Raw genomic sequence first — 23078 nt, forward strand, 5'->3', positions numbered from 1 at the left:
GGAGGCTGGACACTAGTATGGAGCTATTCCTTTACTAATTACACTCATTTTAACAGTAAATCGAATGCGATCACTCCGAGGCCAAATTGGCCGGTGAGATCTGAAGTAGATGTTCCTATCTCCACGACTCCTCCATTAAATGAAACAGACTACAACGCCATGAACTTTTCACTCTGGAAACAACTCGGTAGACAGGTCCTCATTAAGAGCAACATAAACAACTGGCTGTTGTGTCATCCGGGAAGTGGCAGCTTGGTTGATTGGCAGAAAGGTGATGTCAACTGTACTATCATCAAACAGGCGACTGATCCAAGTCACGAGGTGGTCCCTTCCAAATTTTCAACATTCCAAAATGGGTATGGACCGCTGTTCTATTTGAGTGTGCCCGCGCCTAACTTTTATTACTATTTTGACGGTTACACAGGAAATCATTGGCCGACCCATGATCCTCTGGGAACAAATAAGCCTAACCAAAAGAAAAATGTTCCTGATCCACATGGCAACATTTTTATTCGAGCCGAGTAGCAAAGACATAATAACAAACTCTTGCACACAAATACTTCAAAAGGTGATTAAAACTTGATTGCATTACCCTGAAAATCATTACATTACCTGGCAAACAATTGACGAAAATTAATCAGCGTATCAGCTAGAAAGTGTCATTCTGATAGAGCTCTTAACTCCTCCAACTTGTTTTCAATGAAAAAGCATTGCTACTGGAAAGAAGAATTTCGGATCAGATTTTGGAAACGGAAGGTTCACGCTTGATTCGCTCTTATGAGATGAGCACGAGCGAGATCTCCTACTTTGCGGAACACTCTATAGAGAGCATCCGCTAATTGGTAACGCAATAAAAAAATGTGTAACGCAAAAACAACATGTATTTTCCTAAAAGACTGTACAGTTAACACTCTAAACGTTAAAATTGATGTTAATCTGCACAGAATATCTATTACACAATCACTCCATTAAACATGTTTAGAACTATAGTTTGCAATGAAAACCTTAGACTACTCAACAACTGTAGGCTTGATGGGGGAGGGGTAGGGAGCACCTCTACATTTGACCTAAGAGAGTTTGACTCAACAGCTTTAGGCTTGATGGGGGAGGGGTTGGGAGCACCTCTACATTTGACCCAATAGAGTTTTCCTTGCCCAACAGGATTTGGTAATCATTTTGGGCCTCACAAAAGGTATGAACCAAAGGGTATGTAGGTTCCTCATCCAGCGTCTTAAGCAGCTAGAACGAATTGCTGTATCACGAGTCTAAACTGACTTGTTTTCTGCCTACTGACAAAATCGCGAGAACATAGAACAAAAAGGTAAGTAAACATTACTCATCTTCTCACCGGCACACAAAGCGGATTTAAGGAATCAAAGGTTAAAAAGATGCGTGAGAGACATTTTAGTTCGAGCTTGAAAAAGTCATTACATATATATTACTAAATTTAATAAATGCAACATACAAATTTAAAGGAAACATCAGATTGAAAGGACTGCTTACTGAATAGCCGATGATATTTGAATATATTTTAATATAGTAAACGAAATTTCGAGTTTTAAAAGCAGTATTTCTGCGAATATACTCGGTAAATTTGACTTAAATCTTTAAAATGTCTATCTCTGGGACGAGGCTGTTCCATCTGTCTTAAATGTTTACGAGGTCTGATGGCGACTCTGTTTTAGCCGGACAGAAATTAAGACTTTGTCACCTTCTTCGCGGCAAAATGCAAACAAGTTCAGCAGCTGGGCATCTTTACCAGCGAGATGGTTCTATATATTTAACAAAGGTATTTGCCACTGATGACAAGTTGCGCGCTGCTTTGCCATTAAAAGAAAAGGGCGAATTAAAATTCCCTTTCTGGACTGTTTTACAATTTTCTCAACAAGAAGGCAATTTATATGTTTCACACGTTTACTAAAGAAAAGAATTTGTCGTGAGATGTTATTTCAAGTCGAGTACCGATTTGTATTGGTCTTTGTTCTTAGCGGCAAAAATTGACAAACAGAAGTTTGTTGTAACATCAAGTTTTGTATCCAGAGGCATATAAAATGTTCCCTTAGAGGTGCACGCCACCGATAAATATGAGCACATTTATTAATCAATCTGGTATGCATTGTTTAACCCCAATACAGGTCGAACTCCCAGAAAGAACCGACTCACCCCAAGGTGAAAGCCACAAATTCTTATTAATATAGGCAACTAGAGCACAAAGGTAAATTATTATATCTAACTGATAAGTCTTGATGCACCGAAATAAACTTGAATCTTTTACATTTTCCTAGTTCACCATCTCTACCCGGTTTTAGTGTCACCCTTTTCCACCTCCTCCATGACCCTTCCGTTCTTATCGTTGCCATTTTTAGGTTTTCGTTTGCACTAAAAAGTTGTGAGCAGTCCTCTAAGTTTCGTTCGCCGTCAAAACACGACACGAAAAGTCGGAACGTATACAGCTACTTAGTCAGACAAAATACATGAAAAGAAAATGTTTTGAGTCTAATAATTGTCTGATACAGCTCAATGGAAAAGTGAAAAAAGTCTGTAAAAGCGTATGCCAGTAAACATAAGGCTGGTCTTCGGGGCCTTGTTGCTGTTCAAAAGGTAGATGATATTGTTGGACACTGTAGACGATCATTTCGTCGTTGTTACGTTTTACTAAGAGACCAGAAACACATGAAAAAGGAAACGGAAACTCGTGACTTTGATCTTTCTTTTGTTAGAGAAAAAAGTCGTCATATATCTTCAGCTCGTTAATTAAAAAGGTACCGATTTATTATTGGTGCTTTTTTGACAGCACTTTCCCATATATACACTATTCAACGCATAAATGTCAACAAAAACAAAAAATTGCGCTATCCACCGGATAGAGATTTATCTGGTGGATATCTATGTCTGCCCTTTGAAGAACCGGAGCCAGGTTTATATCCTTTTATTTAACAAATAGAGAAGCCTTGGCTGTGCTCTGTTCTGTTATAAAGCACGCAGGAAGCGGCTAGAGCACGAAAGAAGTGTAGGAAGCTCTAGCCGCTTCCTAAGTGCTTTATAACAGAACAGAGCACAGCCAAGGCTTCTCTATTTGTTTTATAATAAAGAATCCATTAAATTCCCCGAGCATTACTTTCAATTTTCAAAACAAATTTTATTTCCAAAGCGAACAACAGTGTCGTCAGCATGCTCTATACTCTCATAAAGCACGCTACAATAAGCCAATCAGAATCCCTGTTAGAATGGTTCAAATAATCTGATTGGCTGTACAAGATTAAAGCTGTCAAAAGTGTCAAACCATCAAAGTTAAAAAACCATCAAAGTTCACCTTCTGCGATAGTTTACAAACTAAAATAGTTCGGTAGGTCGAATTTAACACTTTTGCCTGAAGTTTTTAAGTCTATAATACAGAATCTTGAAGTGAAATTTTCAGTGAACTTCAGCCGAATTATGGCTCATAAAAACACGCGAGTTTTTTCACATGACAAGGTAGAAAACAAACTGTTCAGGGCGAGTGTTTTTTGAATGAACGACAGCCGAATTCACCGGAACATGAAGATCGCTCGGGATGACAGCGCCGCAAAACTCGGCAGCAGTGACAGATGTGACTTTCCACTCAACGCATCGGAAAGGATATCAGAGCAAGCTCTTATTTTTTCACTCGAAGGGCGGCCGATGTAGTTTCTGAGGCTTGCTGTGATGACCGGAGATCGCCATGATGAGCGAGCCGCGATGGACTTCAGCATGATCATATTCGGTCAGAAACCGTCATGATTAGAATGAATTTTAACAATTATGCCAGTTTGGTTATATTTTTCATCATTTCTGTTTTGTTCTGTTTTGTTTTTGAACACTGAACTTTATACACTATACGAGTGTTAGCTGTGTTTGATTTTTATTACCGTACGTAAGCTTGCAATCTAACTGAGCGTGAAAATCTTTAAAACTCGGAATGTTTATTTTGTTTTTCCTTTGAGGATTTTCGTATCTGCTCACGTTTTAATAACGTAAATTACGGCGCCTGGTATGTTTACAAACCTTTGTTTGATTCTTCTGTTGCTACTTGCCGGCTCGCTTCAGTTCCGAAATTTCACTTTCAATTATCGGAAAAAAGCTAAAAAGAAGTCCCGGAAAAGGTCGAACATAGTACAATTTGGCAGATGGCGTGACAGCTGTAGCTCAGTTCTATGCTCTATACTCTCATAGAGCACGCTCTTTCAACCAATGACAGCGCGCGTTATATCCGAACTTTATTATAAATATATATATGTCCTTAGTCACTTGGTGATCTTCTCCGAGTTTTCACTGCACCAAAAAAATCGGACCACTGTCCTATTTGACTGAGCGCTCGCATAGCTTTTATTACTATTTTGACGGTTACACAGCGAAGCATTGGCCTACCCATGATCCTCTGGGAAGAACATAGCCAAACCAAAAGAAAAGTGTTGTTGATCCACATGGTAACATTTTTATTCGAGCCGAGTGGCAAAGGCATAGTAATAAAACCACACATATATCTTTCAGAGGTGATTGAATTCTTAAAATCATTGCATCCGAGAACTGATGAGCACCTGTTCCTGTTATCCGTATATTTCTTATAGCACATTTACCCATGGAAGGGCATACGAAACAGTCATAAGGAAAATTCAAGTGAAACAAATTCATATTACTTGATTAGTTTTTCTTGCTAAAACAGCTGGTAAAGACACAGAGAATTCCCAACCCCTGATGATATTTTAATAAATCAACAATACCAAGATGGTACATTCTCTTGAAAACACTGTCAGATTAAATAACTATTGCAATTTGATTAAATTTATTTATGTGAATAAAACGTTGTCTTGTCTTGTCAATAACGTGAACCTTTTCGTTATAGGGGTTGATCGCGATCTTTAAGTCAGGTCACTACAGATTCTCGTTTTATCATGTTCAAATCATTCATTGACGAACTTGAGGTTTTTTCTCGTATCACAAAATTACCACTTGACTCTCCTCCGCGAATATTCTGACAAAACGTTACTATTTAATCAATATACTTGCTACTTGTTCCCTGAGGGAAAATCCTTGTTTTTCGGACTGTATATCTAATTTTTATAAATTTTTGCGATGTTATTGTTTCTACTTTATTAAGTAAAAACGAACGAATAAAAGCAAAAACAAACAAAAGACATCAAGAAAAAAAAAGCAGAACGAAAAGCAAAATAGAAATCATTAAAAATCACAGGGAGGGATCCTTTCACTTTTCTAGCAAATTCTCGGCACTATTTGGTATCTTTAGCCTTCCCTTTTAGCACGTTTTATAACCGTGTAGCCAACAATCTGCACCATTATCAAACTTGTAATTGATCCAGTTCTCTTGCTGAATTATGCAAGCCTCACTTTTTCACTACCATTCAGGAAAGTAATTCTTCTTTGCCAGGGTTTTCATACAAAGGCTGTGTTTTCATGTTCAGTTTTAATTTTGTCTCTTACCAATTTCCTTTTTTTCTTTTTCTTTAACTTTGCATTTCAAATTTTTGATTTCTTCACTGGTAAATAAAAGAACTTTTTTCAGCCTTCCGGTATTCCCATATTCTGTTTACCTAAAAGTCACGATAATTGTATTAGAAACCTGCAGGACTTGTGCATTTCATTTAAAATGTCAAAATAGAGTTGTGGAGTAATTGGAAACGTGTTGTTAAGAAAACAAAATGTCAAAGCTGTATTACTATATCCAAATAGAAAAATTGACTATCACGCGAAGATCACGGAATCATTAAATTTATAATTTATATTAACGATACAGATCTGTTCACAAAGGTTTCTGTGTGTCGTGCGGTGTTTTTCCATCAACAGAAAAGGGTGGGTTAAAATTTTTGTTGCTTTCTGATCTTTCTGTCTTGTTTGACTATTTTGTCTATAGGCAGGTAGTTCATATGTTTTACACGTTTACTAACTATACATTTTGTCTCAAGATTCTCTTGACAGATGTTACTTCAAATCGAGTACCGATTTGCATTCGTCTTGTTCTTAGCGGCAAAGACAGCTGAAGGAGCCGAAAATGGTGTTTTCTTTCAAATCAAAGAAAATATGTTTTTCAGCTTTGGAGAAGAAAGCCTTTTGTGGTCGGGAACGGGTTCTTTGCTTTCCTGTTCTGTTTTGTGTATGAGGCAAGCCTCTTGCAGAAGTGTAAACTTTCTGGAAAACGCCGGACTTTGTTATTTTCTCCGCGATGAAGTGCAAACAAATTCAGCAACTGGGCGGCTTTTAGAGCGGGATGGCTCTTTCTATTTAAAAAAGGTATTTCACGTTGATTTTTTCACATGTTATAGTTTTCGGATGACAACTTGCGTTCATTTTAGCATTGTCAAGACCCAGAAAACCGTTGCTCGATCTTTCCCATCAGAGGGAAGACTTTTCATAGCAAAACTGATTACTGTTTCCATCGTTTCAAGAGACAAAAACTCTAAAAAATTTAATTTCAGTCAAAACAAAAATTAAGAAAAAGACCAGAGCGTTTTATTCATAGCGCGCCGAAGCAATTAAAAATGGAAAGTATTAAAACGCATAAATATTCTTAAAGAGCAGCATAATCAATGGAGATACGCGTTAAAGAAAGTAGTTTGGTTTAATCAGCTGGTTTGATAATGTTAATTGGCCGCCTTCAAGAGATTTTAAAGCTGACGTCTCGAGCCATGGCCCTCCTTCAGCTTCAGAACTCAATTTTGGCCAATTTACATTATCAGTTGATAAATCAAATTATCTTGTTATAAACCCCACCGACTTAACACCACCGCTTCTTTCGAAAATTACCCCCTTTAGTTAAAAAATGGAGATGACAAGACCAATTACCAGAAGTTCATTTCAAAATAAAGCTTATCATCCAAAGCACATAAATTGTTCAGTTATAAGCTGAAGCCACCAACAACTGAGAGCACGCGATTACTACCCAATGAGCCTTCAAGAACTTCGTATGCATGCGCACACGCATGCATGCACGAGGTATGGGTATTAACTGATATGTATTGTTTGACTCCAATGCAGGTTGACCTCCTAGGAATAACCACTTCAACCCAAGGTGAGAGCGGAAGATTAGTGTTGATATTGGTAACTAAGAGACATATTTAAACTGTTATATTTAACTCCATTCAGCCTATAGTTAGTATGCATATTCTACAGGCATACTGGTCTCTATACATTTCCTAAGGTTCTGATAAATAATTTGTTTATCGATCAAGAGCTTCGTCAGTTGGTGATCATTTCCTTTATTTTCGTGATTCTGATTCAGGGGTGATTTTGTAATGAAAATTAGATGCCAGTCATTTATAGGGGTCAAATGATAAATGAACAATTGATAGCAGTTTCTTAGCTGTAAGCCCGCAGAAAAACATGACGCAAAAACTCGGAAGTTGGACATTGCATGGTTTTGAAAGACTGTGATCGTGATATCAAAATTGTGATTTCGTAATAAAGTTGGCAAACATCAAAAATTTTAAAACTGAGTAATACTTGCTTGAATTATTGTTGAATGGTCAGATAGATGAGCAGGTGAGGGAATAAGAACTAGATGATGAATTGGGAACAGAGAACTGGTCTTCAATACAGAAATCTTCACAAAACCAGTTTTAATCTTTAAAAAAACCTGTCAAAACTTTGTGATCCAATAGGTCAAACCATTCCTTCGCACTCAGCTTCAACGCAGCATTCAGTAGTAGGTCACTCATGCCAGACCCTCCTCAGGAAGAATCCTACTTCAAACTCTGGTGTCTATGGGATTGATCCTTTTGGTGGATCTCAGGCCAACGCTTTCAAGGCTTACTGTGATATGGAGACTGATGGAGGAGGCTGGACACTAGTATGGAGCTATTCCTTTACTAATTACAGTCATTTTAACAATACATCGAATGCGATCACTCCGAGGCCAAACTGGTCGGTGAGATCTGAAGTAGATGTTCCTATCTCCATCACTCCTCCATTAAATGAAACAGACTACAACGCCATGAACTTTTCACTCTGGAAACAACTCGGCAGACAGATCCTCATTAAGAGCAACATAAACAACTGGCTGGTGTGTCATCCGGGAAGTGGCAGCTTGGTTGATTGGCAGGAAGGTGATGTCAACTGTACGATCATCAAACACGTGACGGACCCAAGTCACGAGGTGGTCCCCTCTAAGTTTTCACCGGACCAACAAAATCGGTATGGACCGCTGTTCTATGTGAGTGAGCGCTCGCGTGGCTTTTATTACTATTTTGACGGTTACACAGGAAACCATTGGCCTACCCATGATCCTCTGGGAACAAATAAGCCCAACCAAAAGAAAAATGTTCCTGATCCACATGGCAACATTTTTATTCGAGCCGAGTAGCAAAGACATAATAACAAAGTCTTGCACACAAATACTTCAAGAGGTCATTAAATTCTTAAACCTTGATTGCATTACCCGGAAAATCATTACATTACCTGGCAAACAAATGACGAAAATCAATCAACGTATCAGCTAGATGGTGTTATTCTGATAGAACTCTTAACTCCTAGCGTTACTTTTTCACTGAAAACAAGTTGGACTGGAAAGAAGAATTTCGGATCAGATTTTAGAAGCTGAAGGTTCACGCTTGATTCGCTCTTATGAGATGAGCACGAGCGAGATCTCCTACTTTGCGGAACACTCTATAGAGAACATGCGCCAATTGGTAACGCAATAAAAAATGTGTAACGCAAAACAACATTTAGTTTTCTGAAAGACAGTACAGTTAACACTCTAAACGTTAAAACTGATGTTAATCTGCACAGGATATCGATTACACAATCACTTCATTAAACATGTTTAGAACTACAGTTTGCGATGTAAACCTCAGATTACTAAACAGCTGTAGACTTGATGGGGGAGGGGTAAGGAGCACCTCTACATTTGACCTAATAGAGTTTGCCCTAACGACAGCTTTAGGCTTGATGGGGGAGGGGTAGGGAGCACCTCTTCATTTGACCTAATAGAGTTTGCCCTGCCTAATAGGATTTGGTAATCATTTCGGGCTTTACAAAGGGTATGAAAAAAAACAAACATTGGTACCAACCTAACTAAATCTATACCCAGTGTGAATCCTTCTTTTCGTTCTTATCTTGGTGATAATAACCATCCTTCCATTAACTTAAAGCTCACCACAGCTAGTGAACTGGAAAGCATTTGTGGCATGTTCGCTTCAGAGAAGGCTCCTGGCTATGACAGTATCCCAATGCATGTCACTAAGTATTCATTTCACCTTATTTCTGCTCCATCGGCAGATATTATCAATCTATCTCTGCTAAAAGGCATTTTCCCGGACAAACTTAAAATCGCCACAATTATTCCCATCTTCAAAGCAGAGGATCCAAACTTTTTTGTAAACTACAGACATATTTCTATGTTGTCTAATTTTTCCAAATTTTTCGAAAAAGTCATATGCAATCGCTCAGTAGAATTTGCTGAAAAAAAAAAAAGATATACTTTACCGCTGTCAGTTTGGATTTCGGAAAAATCACTCAACATTGTACGCACTAATTCATTTGGTAAATAAAATAGCTTCTGCAATCGACCAACACGAAACAACGGTGGGTTTTTCCTAGATCATTCCAAAGTATTTAACACTCTCGACCATCAAATCTTGTTTGCCAAATTGGAGCACAATTATATGCGTGACGCGGCTCTACAGTGGTTTAAAAGCTACTTTTCTTGCCGCCAGCAATTTGTCCAATTCAATCAAGCTTGCTCTCCAGTGCAAACCATCAAGTGTGGTGTGCCTCAAGGTTCGAGTTTAGGCCCTCTATTGTTCATTCTATACATAAATGACCTCCCTAATGCCTCTGAATTAACAGACCCTCTGCTTTTCGCTGATGACACCAGTATCCTTTATTCTCACTCAAACCCAAATTGCTTAGAATCCTTACTTAATGATGAACTCCAAAATATTGATGTTTGGCTAAAATGCAATAAGCTCTCAGTTAATCTAAAGAAAACTAACTACGTAATTTTAAACCCAGACAGAAGACATTTAACTCCAGCATTTCTCTCTCCTTTGGAAGTAAACCCCTACAACAATCTAACATAACTAAATTCTTTGGGGTCTATATTGATAATCATCCCACCTGAAAACACCATATCAGCTATGTATGTAAACAAATCGCTAAATCAATAGGTATTATTTTTCCTATCCTCTACAACCAAACTCACTTTGTACTACACCTTAATTTATCCTTATATCGTCTATTGTAACTGCGACTGGTCGTCCACATACGTATCTAACTTAAACAGAATTTATTACTTGCAAAAGCGAGCTGTGCGGGCTATCACCAACTCAGACTATCGAACCCATTCCGCTCCTTTATTCTCCAAACTACGAATTTCATATATTTCCAAGTCAATACGCTTGAAATCGCCAAATTCATGTTTTATCATAGAAATAACTTATTGCCTCCATTGCTTCCTCAATCTTTTTGTAACGAATAGTCAAATTCACAACTATGGTACCAGAACAGCCAGTAATTGTCGAACGCATTTGTGCCGTACAAATCTCAAGCAATTTATAATTCTCTACCAAGGTCCTAACATTTGGAACTCTCTTCCTGTTTCAGTCACTCGTTCGACAAACCTTCTTAGTTTTAAGACGAAAATGCAAGAGTTTTTACTTAAATAATCACTGAATTGGCCTAGCCGCACATTCGCAGCACTTTTTTATTTCCTTGATTTATTAATGTAAGTGAGGTGGCTCTCCCATAAGCCCGGTGGCTTCCTGGGTCTCCTCGCCTTCCAGTTATAACTGCTGTAAATAAGTTTTTTGTATTGTGTAAATAAGGCAAATGAAAGATGATGTTGATGATGATGATGAATCAAAGAGTATGTAGGTTCTTCATCCAGCGTATTAAGCAGCCTGGATGAGTTGCTGTATCACGAGTCTAAACTGATTTGTTTTCTGTACCAAAAGGCTTAATGACACTATCGAAAGAACATAGAACACCAAAGGTAAGTGAACATTACTTATCTGACCCCGGCCTAAAAACATATTTAAGGTATCAAAGGTGCAAAAAATGCGTGAGAGACATTTTAGTTCGAGCTTGAAAAAGTCATTAAACACATATTACTAAATTTAATAAATGCAACGAATAAATTTAAAGTATAGCATTAGATTGAAAGGATTACTTAATGAATAGCTGATGATATTTCAATATATTTTAACATAGTAAACGAAACTTCGAACATTAAAAACATTATTTCTGCGAATATATTCGGCTGAATTTGACTTAAAATTCAAAATGTCTACCTCTGAGATGAGGCTGTTCCATCCGTCTTAAATGTTTACGAGATCTGATGGTGATTTTAGCCGGACAGAAATTAAGCTTTTCATTCTTACAGTTTGCACTTAAAAAATCAATTATCAATCAATGCCAGATATCTAAAAGGATAAAATTTTTACTCTGGATTTAATCGTTTTCTCTTTTTTAGACGAAATAGCACATTATGGTCTTTCCGGTGTTTCCACATTCTGTCTGTCTAGACGTTATGATGATTGCATTAAAAACCTGCAGGACTTGCGATTTTCATTTAAATGTCATAATAGAGTTGTGGAGTAATTGAAAATGTATTGTTAGAAAACAAAATGTCAAAGCTATATTGCGCCACTCAAACAGAAAAATACACTTTCAGACGAAGATCACAGAATCAGCAAATTTACAATTAACACTAACGATGCAGATCTATTCAGAAAGGTTTCTGACTGTCGCGCGGTGTTTTTCATAAACGAAAAGCGTAAGTAAATATTTTCTGCCTTTCTGATTTTTGTACCATTTTCTCAACAAGTAGGCAATTTTTATTTTCATACGTTTACTAACTAAAAAGAATTTGTCGTAAGATTCTCTTGACAGATGTTATTTCAAGTCGTGTACCGATTTACTTTCGTCTTGTTCTTGGCAAAGACGACAACTGAGGGATCCGAACATGGCGTTTTCTTCCAAATCAAAGAAAACAGCTTTTTCGGTTTCAGTGAGGAAAGTCTCGTTTGGTCTGGCAAAACTGACTCTTTGCTTTCCTGTTCTGCTTTGTGTGGGCGGGAAACTTCTTGCAGAAGAGCAAACTTTCTAGAAAACCAAAGACTTCTTCGCGGCGAAATACAAACAAGTTCAGCAGCTGGGCATCTTTACCAGCGAGATGGTTCTATATATTTAACAAAGGTATTTGCCATTGATGATATGTTGCAGTTTTAAGATGATAACTCAAAACACGATAATTTTAGCCCTACCACGAACAAGTTCAACCCTCCTTCCTTCCCACCAAAGGGGAGGTTTCTTAACAGCGATCATGATTACTTTCACCATCCTTTCACGAGAAAAACATTACGCAAAATGTAATTTTCGTTTAGGAAAAACTATGAACGTAACAGGACTTTGGCGTTTTATTTACATTGCTCTGTAAGTCCCAAGAAAGAGAAATATCTTTAAAGATCGACGTAAATAAATTGAGATGAGTATTCGTTTCAAGCGTTAACCCTAAGTCAGCTTTAGAAACTCTTTACGGTGACAGGTTTACATTAACGACTCAGTTGATAACACCAAAATATCTTGTGATACCCCCCACACGCGCAGCACCACAGTTTCCTCAGAAAGCATGCATGATCAAAGGAAATTCATTCAATATCAGTTTCTCTATTCAAACACCCATAAAACGTTCGGTTAAAAGTGGAAGCCAAAAGATACACTGTGTGCCAATAGGCCTTTAGGAATTCCAAGATGATGCACATGGCATGAAGTATGGATGTTAATTGAGATGTTTTGTCTAACGCCAATACAGGTTGACCTACCAAAAAAATCCGGCTCATCCCAAGGTAAGACTGAGACGCAAATTGTTTGAATTGGTAACTATAACACTGATGTAAACTATCATTTAGCATTATCAACTGAGTTAATACCGTAAATTGGCCACCGTAAAGAGTTTCAAAGCCAGTTCGCAACGTCAGCTTTGAAACTCTATACAGTGGCCAATTTACGTTATCAATTTAGTTGATATTACCAAATTACCCTTTTATACGCTCCCACCGACGCGGCACCATTAGGAAATATTTATGAAACCTAGTTTTAATCATTAAACATCTTGTCATCCTCTCTCTAAATTTCTTGGACCAGGTCAAACCACTCCTTTGCACTCTGGTTCAACCCGGCATTCAATAGGAAACTCGTGCCAGACCCTCCTCAGGAAATATCCCACTTCCCCTTCGGGTGTTTATTGGATTAATCCGAGTGGTGGATCTCAGGCCAATCTTTTCAAGGCTTACTGTGACATGGAGACTGATGGAGGAGGTTGGACTCTTGTATGGAGTTATTCCTTCACTAACTACAGTCATTTTAGGCGTAAATCAAATGCAATCACTCCGAGGCCAAATTGGACGGTGAGATCTGAAGCGGATGTTCCTATCTCCACAACTCCTCCATTAAATGAAACAGACTACAACGCCATGAACTTTTCACTCTGGAGGCAACTCGGCAGACAGGTCCTCATCAAAAGCAACATAAACAATTGGCTGGTGTGTGATCCGGGAAGTGGCAGCTTGGTTGATTGGCAGGAAGGTGGCGTCAACTGTACGATAATTAAACAGGTGCCGGATGATCCGAGTAACACGTTGGTTCCTTCCCTTTTTTTTCCAAACAAGTTGCCCCAAAGCTATGGGCCAATGTTCTCCTTGAGTGGGCCGTGGAACACCGTGTACTACTATTTTGATAGCTCTACCATGAACCATTTTCCTACCCATGATCGTTCCGGAACAAATTCGCCCAACCAAATGAGAAATGTTGTAACTCCACATGGTAATATTTTTATTCGAGGCTTATGGCCAAGGCAGACTGTAACAAATTAATTCTCACACACAGAACGTTCAAGGGTCGATTACTTTCTTTGTAAATATGAATACATTACCCAAGTGATAAGAATCGATGAAATGATCAGCTATCTTATTTTATGTTGCACCAAATCCTGATATGCTTATAGCTGTGAAAAGGAAGAATCTTACACCTAATCTTGAAGCTGATGTTTTGAACATATTTTAGGGCTAGACGAGCACAATGGAAGTGTTGGCTACGTTCATCATGTAAAATCAACTGATTATCTAACTGGCTTCTCTTTTTAGAGAAATTTTCAACGGGTGCCGAAAGTAACCCAGGATTGCTTTGTTTGTTTACCGACGATTCCCCATAACCTGACACTTGAGGAGAAACTGTAAAGGGCTCGAATTACCTTGAACACGATTTTAGTTCTTCTGAACTTAGTATATTGTTTGTTAATGCTAGTCCTTGTTCGCACCCTTTATCTCTTAGCCATCTTGTGGCGGAGCTCGCAGCGCGCAGCGAAGCCCCATACATATCAAAAATGGTTACTAAACTAATATCAAACTCGATTTTAAGGACTGTGTCTCGTTAGTGTAAGAACAAGTCGAAAGTTAAAACTACATTGCTTCCAGATTAAATGATACGAAGGAATTTAAACAGAAGTGGAAATTCCTTCTCTTTAGTATTTTAAATGCGATATAGTTATTAAGGTAAACTAACCTATACATTGCTATTATTTATTGTATGACAGTCTTGTTAGCTGCATAAGGGTAGCAAAAAATATCTGTGGTGCATGTAATGTTAAAATAGAAAGCTGATGTTAATGCAAAGGGTGACATCGAGAGTTGAGCCCAACCAAGTGAAAAATGATTGTTCGAACTTTAAAACATTACCAAACATATATTACTATACGTATAAAAAAAAATAAAACATAAAACGTAGAATATCAGTTTTAAAGGGCTGGTTCACAAATAACATATTAACTTATCCCTACAAATACAAGCCTTTCCTTTCCATTTGCACTCAAAAAAGTACTTTTTCTTTACCAGGTGCTTCAAACTATAAAGATGTGTCTTCATATTCAGTTTTAATTTTATCTCCCACCAATTTTTTTTATCTTTACCTTTGCATTTCCAATTTTTGTTTTCTTCACTGAACTGTTACATAAAAGAGCTTATTGCAGCCTTTCCGGTATTTCCGTGATAATTGCATTATAAACCTGCAGGACTTGTGTTTTTCATTAAAATAAAGTATTAGAAAAGTATTGCTGAGAAAACAAAATGTCCAAGCTGTATTATTATACTAGAATAGAAAAATGGAATTTCAGATGAAGATCAGGAAGTCAATAAATTTACAATTGGTACTACCGGTGCAAACTTATTCACAAATGTTTGAGTGTGTCGCGCGGTGTTTTCTATTGAAATAAAAGGGTGGGTTAAAATTTCTCTCCCTTTCTGTCTTGTCTTACTATTTTGTCTATAGACAGGTAATTTATATGTTCCATACATTTACTCTTTATAAGTTTGTCTTAAGATTCTCTCTCTCGGCAAGTCGAGTATCTATTTGCATTCGTCTTGACAAGACAACTGAAGGATCCGATAATGGCGTTTTCTTTCAAATCAAAGAAAACACTTTTTTCAGCTACAGCGAAAAAAGCCTCTTTTGGTCTGGAAAAACTGATTATTTGCTTTCCTGTTCGGCTTTGTGTGCGAGACAAGCTTCGTGCAGAAGTGCAAACTTTCCGGAAAACCCATAACTTTTTACCTTCTTCGCAGCGAAATGCAAACAAGTTCAGGAACTGGGTGGCTTTTACAGCGAGATGGCTCTTTCTACCTAACAAAGGTATTTGGCATTGATGACATGCCATGTTATTTGGTGACACCTTCTGATAATGTACACTTCATCACGAACAAGTATAAGGCCCTTCCCGCACTAACAGACAAAACTAGAATTGTCCCGTTAAAATAAAAGGACAAATTTTTGTTTCATTTGTTGCATCCGCTTTAAAACTTTTAAGGCCGTCAAGCGCCCGATGTATTTCTAGGACCAGCCAAAGGATTTCACCTCCAATCCGCACTTGTAAAATGTTTATGATGATAGAAAATTTGTCAAATTAAACAACTTTTTCCCAGTGCGGAATGGCCCTAATTCTCTTTCTTAGCTACAGTGCGAAGGAGATTTTTTAATAGCGATAAAGATAACTGCTACGACCAATTCATGAAACAATAACTCCACAAACTTTTTGATTCAGCTCACCAAATCTACGCACGAGACTCGATCGGTCGTTTACACTAATTTGCGTTCTAATATTGGTTCCTTGTTTGATGCTCATAACTAAATTTAGGTCGCCAGCTCTAACTTCCGTTACAGGGCTAAAGCACACATAGAGGATACTTTGCTAGACTCACTTTCAATAATGAAATTGTTTTTCTAATTTTAAACTATATGATGGTAAAGTAAAACACTTCTCCACCCCATGGTTCTAACCAGCACTTACCTAACAGTAACCTCACGCCATACTCTCCTCAAACAATTTCCAAGGACGTCCTCGAGTGTTTATTGGATTGATCCTGATGGTGGATCCCAGGTCAACGCTTTTAAGGCTTACTGTGACATGGATACTAATGGCGGGGGTTGGACACTAGTATGGAGCTATTCCTTTACTAACTACAGTCATTTTAGAGATGATTCAAATGCGATCAGTCTAATACCAAATTGGCCGGTTACGAATAAGGTGAATTTTCGTATCTCCACAACTCCTCCGTTAAATGAAACAGACAAATCTTTAGACTCTGGAAACAACTCGGCAGACAGATCCTCATCAAGAGCAGCATAAACAACTGGCTGGTGTGTCATCTGGTAACTGGCCGCTTGGTTGATTTGCAGAAAGGTAACGTCAACTGTAGGATCACCAAATACGTGCATTACGTGGCAGACCCTAATAAATCATCTTCGGCGCCTTCCAAGTTTTACCAAGCACCAACTATGGACCAATGTTCTATTCGAGTGGGCGCTGGAACGGCGCCTTTTATTATTTCAATAGTTACACAGGCAAAAATTGGCTTACCCATGATCCTTGTGGAAGAAATAGGCTCAACCAAAAGAAAAACGTTCTTGATCCAAACGGTAACATTTTTATACGAGCCGAGTAGCAGACAGTTAATAACAAACCTTTACACACGTATCCTCCAGAGCTAGTTAACTTATCTGCACAAAATCATTACATTACCTTGAAAAAGTGTGGCGAGAATCATCTGGAGAACCTAGAGGGTCTTATACTGATAGAACTCTAAATTCCTCTATCATATTTACTGAGAAAAACCCCACCAGAAGGGAGAATTTAGGACCAGATTTTGGAGGCTGAAGCTTGATTCACTCTTGCAAGATAAGAACAAGCAAAGCAACAGTTATACTCATCATGTGAAGTCGGGGAATTATCCCTCAGAATTTTGCTTTCCAATGGAGTTTTAGAGAATTCAAATCACTTCACAAAACTCTGACTTAATGAGGTGCTAGTCACTATTACAGAGACTTCGTAATTTTTTTAAAATTTGTTTTTGTATGCCTTTTTCTTCTTTGTTTTTGTACAACAAAATTTAAGTTCTTGATGTTTTTAATAATAACTCCCTTTACCGATATTGCTTACAAAACTCGTGCCAGCCACTAAATTAGTTAGTTGCAATCAGCTAGAGCAATTTTTAGAATGAAATGAATAAATAAGGTTCACTTAAAGAAGCCTGGATCAATCACCACATTAAATAATTGACGTCACAGCTTTTTATATATTTAAGGCGCAAAATAACGGGTTTAGTAACGAGCATTACTTCAAAACTCACAAAACACTTACAAAAGTAAAAACATATTTTCCCAGTAACAAAGTTTCAAAAAGGGTATACAGCTTGGTTCTAAAGGGTGCATACCTTACACGACACTTCAATTTCTTTTCTACTATAGGTTGAAACTTAGTTTACCTTCTAGGCTAACTACCTTCGAAATGCTAATAAAAACAACTTGTATTTCATGTTAAGACCATAGTGTTTGCTTTTACTTATTCTGCATTTATAAACCGTAATTGATATATTTCAGGAGCTTTCCAAAACCACTTTGAGTTTTTTTGGCAATTGAGTACAGCCACCTGACCAAATAAATTCTTGTTATTACAGGTGTTTTTGCCTTTTATGATTGTTTTCTCTAACTCATTCCTTAAAAAAGGCAAATTAAAGCTGATCTTTACTTCAAGGTTTTGAATCACGCATTCTGAACTTCTGAACACTCAGTCTCATTTCCAAAAAAACTCGCACACCCATACCTTCTCCGATCCCCGAATGAATGATAAGTATTAACAAATAAAACAGAGCATAAAATCCTTTTAGATTGTACTCGAATGCATTACGTTTGCTTTTGTTTGAGAAACAAAACTCGTTAAAATCATGAGGAGTAAAGATGTGCTCCTGTATCAATATGCCTAAGAGCACTCAACAGACGAAAAGGGAGAGACCTTGTGGTAAACGACAAGCCATCTTTAATGGCTGGAAGAACAACCTTTTCCAACATCCGGGAATCTCTGAATACGGGTTTGACAAATTTGGGCATGTCACGCAATATGTTACAGCTCCCAATGTAACTTTTCTCATCGGTGATGGCTTTAAAACTTGTAAGTGACGTCTCTTCAAATTGTTGCAATATATTAAGCAATAATCCAACAGAGTTCTCTTCCTTTGGTTGTTCTCCGTTATGTCATCATATTATTTTAATTTCCTTTCTTGCAGATCTTTGCTTGGGACATATTTGCTCTCATAAGGGCTTTTTCGGTAACACCAAAGATATCCGCCAAAGAAGATCAGGGCATGTTCTTGCGCATAGAATGAAAATGGTCTTCGAGGTGAAAAGGTTGACTCTACATTGACCTGTGCTCAAATTTGACGCAGAGCAGCTGCTTGCAAAGGAGAAAACGCCCTGGCGAACAAAGGCTTGCTTGCTTTTTGGCGAAGGAAAACAAGCAAGAAAGTTGGAGAGATTTGTAAAATGAGATGGTTCCTTCTATGTAAAAAAAGGTGTTTCATAGAGTTTTGTATATTTTGCCGTTACCATTTTGTGTTACCATTTCTTTATTATTGAGTGCGATCACACTATGCGGTTGTTGTTTTTCATTTTATTGTTTTCTTTCACATGTTTATGTTTCAATTTGGTTTTCATAATCTTTTTCCAAAAGCTCGACTGGAAATTTTATGTTTTAATGTCGGAAATGTTTTATAGCCGGAAAACCTAATCAATAAAAGACATTTGTCGCCATGTTCTATCGAATCCGTTTCGTAAATGTTCGTTTCTCATTCTCATTTACTTACTTTTAAATTTTAGAAAAGAAAATTGCACCTGTCGCTTTTATCTGTTTCTACCCGTTCAGGTTGTCTAGATAAAAAACTAATTTAAATGACCCGTGATAAAATTCCACAAGCTAAGAGTTTAGAAACTTATTAGATAAAAAAACCCAGAGTAAAAAATATGACAAAAATTAAACTTCGTCTTGGTTTACTTCACAGGTCGTCTCTCCAGGAATATCTGGCCCACGAGGTATGTAAACATATTCTGTGTCCACCATGTCTTCCTTGTACTCAAAAGGGCTCCGTAATTAAGACCAATTCTTCGAATAGAAGCAAAACTGTTCGGAAGAACTGATTGTCCCACACCTTTTAGTGTACTCCAAGGAAAAATGTACGCAAGGAAAATTAGTTGACCCCACTCCAACATAATAGCACCCCTTGGCTCAAACCAGCATTTAGTAGTAACCGCGAGCGAGACTCTCCTCAACTAATGTCCCACTACAACGTCGGGTGCTTATTGGATTGGTCCTCAAAGTTCTCTGTGACATGGACACTGATAGGGGAGGTTGAACTTCAACAGTAAGGAGTTATTCCTTCCCTATATCACTAATTAGACTAATTTTTATGATGGAGGAGGCTGGACACTAGTATGGAGTTATTCCTTTACTAATTACAGTCATTTTGACGATAAATCGAATGCGATCACTCCGAGGCCAAATTGGCCGGTGAGACCTGAAGTGGATGTTCCCATCGCCACAACTCCTCCATTAAATGAAACAGACTACAACGCCATGAACTTCTCACTACGGAAACAACTCGGCAGACAAGTTCTCATCAAGAGCAACATAAAGAACTGGCTGGTTTGTCATCCGGGAAATGGCAGTTTGGTTGATTGGCAGGAAGGTGATGTCATCAAACAAGTGACTGACCCAATTCAAGGGGTGGTCCCTCTAAGTTTTCAACTGACCAACAAAATCGGTATGGACCGCTATTCTATGTGAGTGAGCACTTGCCCAGCTTTTATTACTATTTTGACGGTTACACAGGAAAGCGTTGGCCTACCCATGATCCTCTGTGGAAAAATGGGTCCAACCAAAAGAAAAATGTTGTTGATCCACATGGTAACATTTTTATTAGAGCCGAGTAGCAAAGACATAGTAAAAAACTCCTACACACGTATATCTTTTAGAGGTGATTGAATTTTTAAAATCATTGCATTACTGGTGTGTCATCCGAGAACTGACAGCTTGGTTGATTGAAAGGGAAGGTGACATCAGCCGTCAGATCATAAAACACGTGACTGACAGGTACAAAGATACACCGGCATCTTCACGTTTTGAACGAATAGTAAGCTGGATCGATTTTTTAAACCGTTTACCTGTACTATTATTTTAATGGTTCTACGGGGCGTAACTGGCCTGTCCATAAACCATGTGGACAAAACAGACTCAACCGTTTGAATGGTGTCGCTAAGCCTTATGGGAGCATTTCATTTGTTAGTTTATGAAAGTTAGTTGTTCTCTGATGAGCACCTGTTCCCGTTATCCGTATTTTTCTTATAGCATATTAGCTTAGGGAAGGGTATACAAAACACTTATAAGAAAAATTCATATTGTTTGATTAGTTTTTCTTGCTAAAACAGCTGGTAAAGAAACAGAGAGTGCTCAACTCCTCACGAATTCACTGGGCCTCTAAAATATAATTTTTATCGACTTCAAGTGCTAAAATTATTCCATTTACGCAGGAGCCCATCACTTATTTCCATATTCTGTTTACCTAGAAGTCAAGTCATGATAGTTGCATTATAAACCTGCAGGACTTGTGCATGTCATTTAAAATGTCAAAATAGAGTTGTGGAGTAATCGGAAACGTGTTGTTAAGAAAAAAATGTAAAAGCTGTATTACTATATGCAAATTGAAAAATAGACTGTCAAGCGAAGATCACAGAATCATTAAATTGACAATTTATATTAACAATACAGATCTGTTCACAAAGGTTTCTGTGTGTCGGGAGGTGTTTTTTCATCAACGGAAAAGGGTGGGTTTAAATTTCTCTTTCTTTCTAATCTTTCTGTCTTGTTCGACTATTCTGTCTATAGGCAGGTAATTAATATGTTTCATACGTTTACTAACTATAAATTTTGTCTCAAGATTCTCTTAACAGATGTTACTTCAAGTCCAGTACCGATTTGCATTCGTCTTGTTCTTAGCGGCAAAGACAACCGACGGAGCCGAAAATAGTGTTTTCTTTCAAATCGAAGAAAATAAAATTTTCAGCTATGGAGAAGAAAGCCTTTTGTGGTCTGGAACGGGTTCTTTGCTTTCCTGCTCTGTTTTGTGTATGAGGCAAGCTCCTTGCAGCGGTGCAAACTTTCTGGAAAAAGCTGAACTTTGTTATCTTCTTCGCGACGAAATGCGAACAAGTTCAGCAACTGGGCGGCTTTTACAGCGAGATGGCTCTTTCTATTTAAAAAAGGTATTTCACATTAATTTTTTTTACATGTTATAGTTTTCGGATGACAACTTGCGATCATTTTAGCATCATCACGACCCAGAAAACCGTTGGCCGATTTTTCCCATCAGAGGGAAGACTTTTCACAGCAAAACTGATTACTGTTTCCATCGTTTCAAGAGACAAAAACTCTAAAAAATTTAAATTTAAATTTAAAACTTAGGGAATAAGGAGTAGATGATAAGTTGGAAACAGAGAACTGGTCTTCAATACAGAAACCCAGTTTTAATCATTTAAAAAACGTGTTCTCCATTTTTTTCAAAACCTTGTAACCCTATAGATCAAACCATCCCTTCGCACTCTGGTTCAACCCAGCATTCAGTAGTGGGTCACTCGTGCCAGACCCTCCTCAGGAAGAATCCTACTTCAAACTCTGGTGTCTATTGGATTGATCCTTTTGGTGGATCTCAGGCCAACGCTTTCAAGGCTTACTGTGATATGGAGATTGATGGAGGAGGCTGGACACTAGTATGGAGCTATTCCTTTACTAATTACAGTCATTTTAATGATGAATCGAATGCGATCACTCCGAGGCCAAATTGGCCGGTGAGATCTGAAGTAGATGTTCCTATCTCTACGACTCCTCCATTAAATGAAACAGACTACAACGCCATGAACTTTTCACTCTGGAAACAACTCGGCAGACAGGTGCTCATTAAGAGCAACATAAACAACTGGCTGGTGTGTCATCCGGGAAGTGGTAGCTTGGTTGATTGGCAGGAAGGTGATGTCAACTGTACTATCATCAAACAGGTGACTGATCCAAGTCACGAGGTGGTCCCTTCCAAATTTTCAACATTCCAAAATGGGTATGGACCGCTGTTCTATTTGAGTAACTTTTATTACTATTTTGACGGTTACACAGGAAAGCATTGGCCGACCCATGATCCTCTGGGAACAAATAGTCCCAACCAAAAGAAAAATGTTCCTGATCCACATGGCAACATTTTTATTCGAGCCGAGTAGCGAAGACATAATAAAAAACTCTTACACACAAATACTTCAAAAGGTGATTAAAACTTGATTGCATTACCCGGAAAATCATTACATTACCTGGCAAAGAAATGACGAATATTAATCAGCGTATCAGCTAGATGGTGTTATTCTGATGGAACTCTTAACTCCTCCAACTTGTTTTTAGTGAAAAAGCATTGCTACTGAAAAGAAGAATTTCGGATCAGATTTTGGAAGCTGAAGGTTCACGCTTGATTGGCTCTTATGAGATGAGCACGAGCGAGATCTCCTACTTTGCGGAACACTCTATAGAGAGCACCCGTTGATTGGTAACGCAATAAAAAAAATGTGTAACGCAAAAACAACATGTATTTTCCTGAAAGACTGTACAGTTAACACTCTAAACGTTAAAATTGATGTTAATCTGCACAGAATATCTATTACACAATCACTCCATTAAACATGTTTAGAACTACAGTTTG

General features: G+C 37.9%; 2 protein-coding genes across 2 annotated transcripts; both read left to right on the forward strand.

Annotated features, from left to right (window-relative positions):
- The first annotated feature begins 5952 nt into the window (after positions 1–5952).
- On the forward strand, positions 5953–8550 carry LOC131786720 (uncharacterized). The gene is made up of 3 exons (XM_059103783.2): positions 5953–6264; positions 7009–7042; positions 7632–8550. The coding sequence occupies exons 1-3, from the start codon at positions 5953–5955 to the stop codon at positions 8330–8332; spliced, it is 1047 nt and encodes a 348-aa protein (XP_058959766.2). The 3' UTR covers positions 8333–8550.
- Positions 8551–21286: 12736 nt separating this feature from the next.
- Positions 21287–22608, forward strand: LOC136277081 (uncharacterized). Its single transcript, XM_066158737.1, has 2 exons — positions 21287–21608; positions 21885–22608. Exons 1-2 carry the CDS (start codon positions 21295–21297, stop codon positions 22606–22608), a joined length of 1038 nt encoding a protein of 345 aa, XP_066014834.1. The 5' UTR covers positions 21287–21294.
- Positions 22609–23078: the final 470 nt, after the last annotated feature.

The sequence above is a fragment of the Pocillopora verrucosa genome, chromosome 11 (assembly GCF_036669915.1).
Source record: "Pocillopora verrucosa isolate sample1 chromosome 11, ASM3666991v2, whole genome shotgun sequence".
NCBI classification, from domain to species: domain Eukaryota; kingdom Metazoa; phylum Cnidaria; class Anthozoa; order Scleractinia; family Pocilloporidae; genus Pocillopora; species Pocillopora verrucosa.

Coding starts and splice junctions, on each gene's coding strand:
- LOC136277081 (XM_066158737.1), top strand. CDS start 21,295: ATGTTACTTCAAGTCCAGTACCGATTTGCATTCGTCTTGTTCTTAGCG. Junction 21,609..21,884: donor TCTTTCTATTTAAAAAAGGT/ATTTCACATTAA, acceptor CATTTAAAAAAC/GTGTTCTCCATTTTTTTCAA.
- LOC131786720 (XM_059103783.2), top strand. CDS start 5,953: ATGTTACTTCAAATCGAGTACCGATTTGCATTCGTCTTGTTCTTAGCG. Junction 6,265..7,008: donor GCTCTTTCTATTTAAAAAAG/GTATTTCACGTT, acceptor ACTCCAATGCAG/GTTGACCTCCTAGGAATAAC. Junction 7,043..7,631: donor AATAACCACTTCAACCCAAG/GTGAGAGCGGAA, acceptor GTGATCCAATAG/GTCAAACCATTCCTTCGCAC.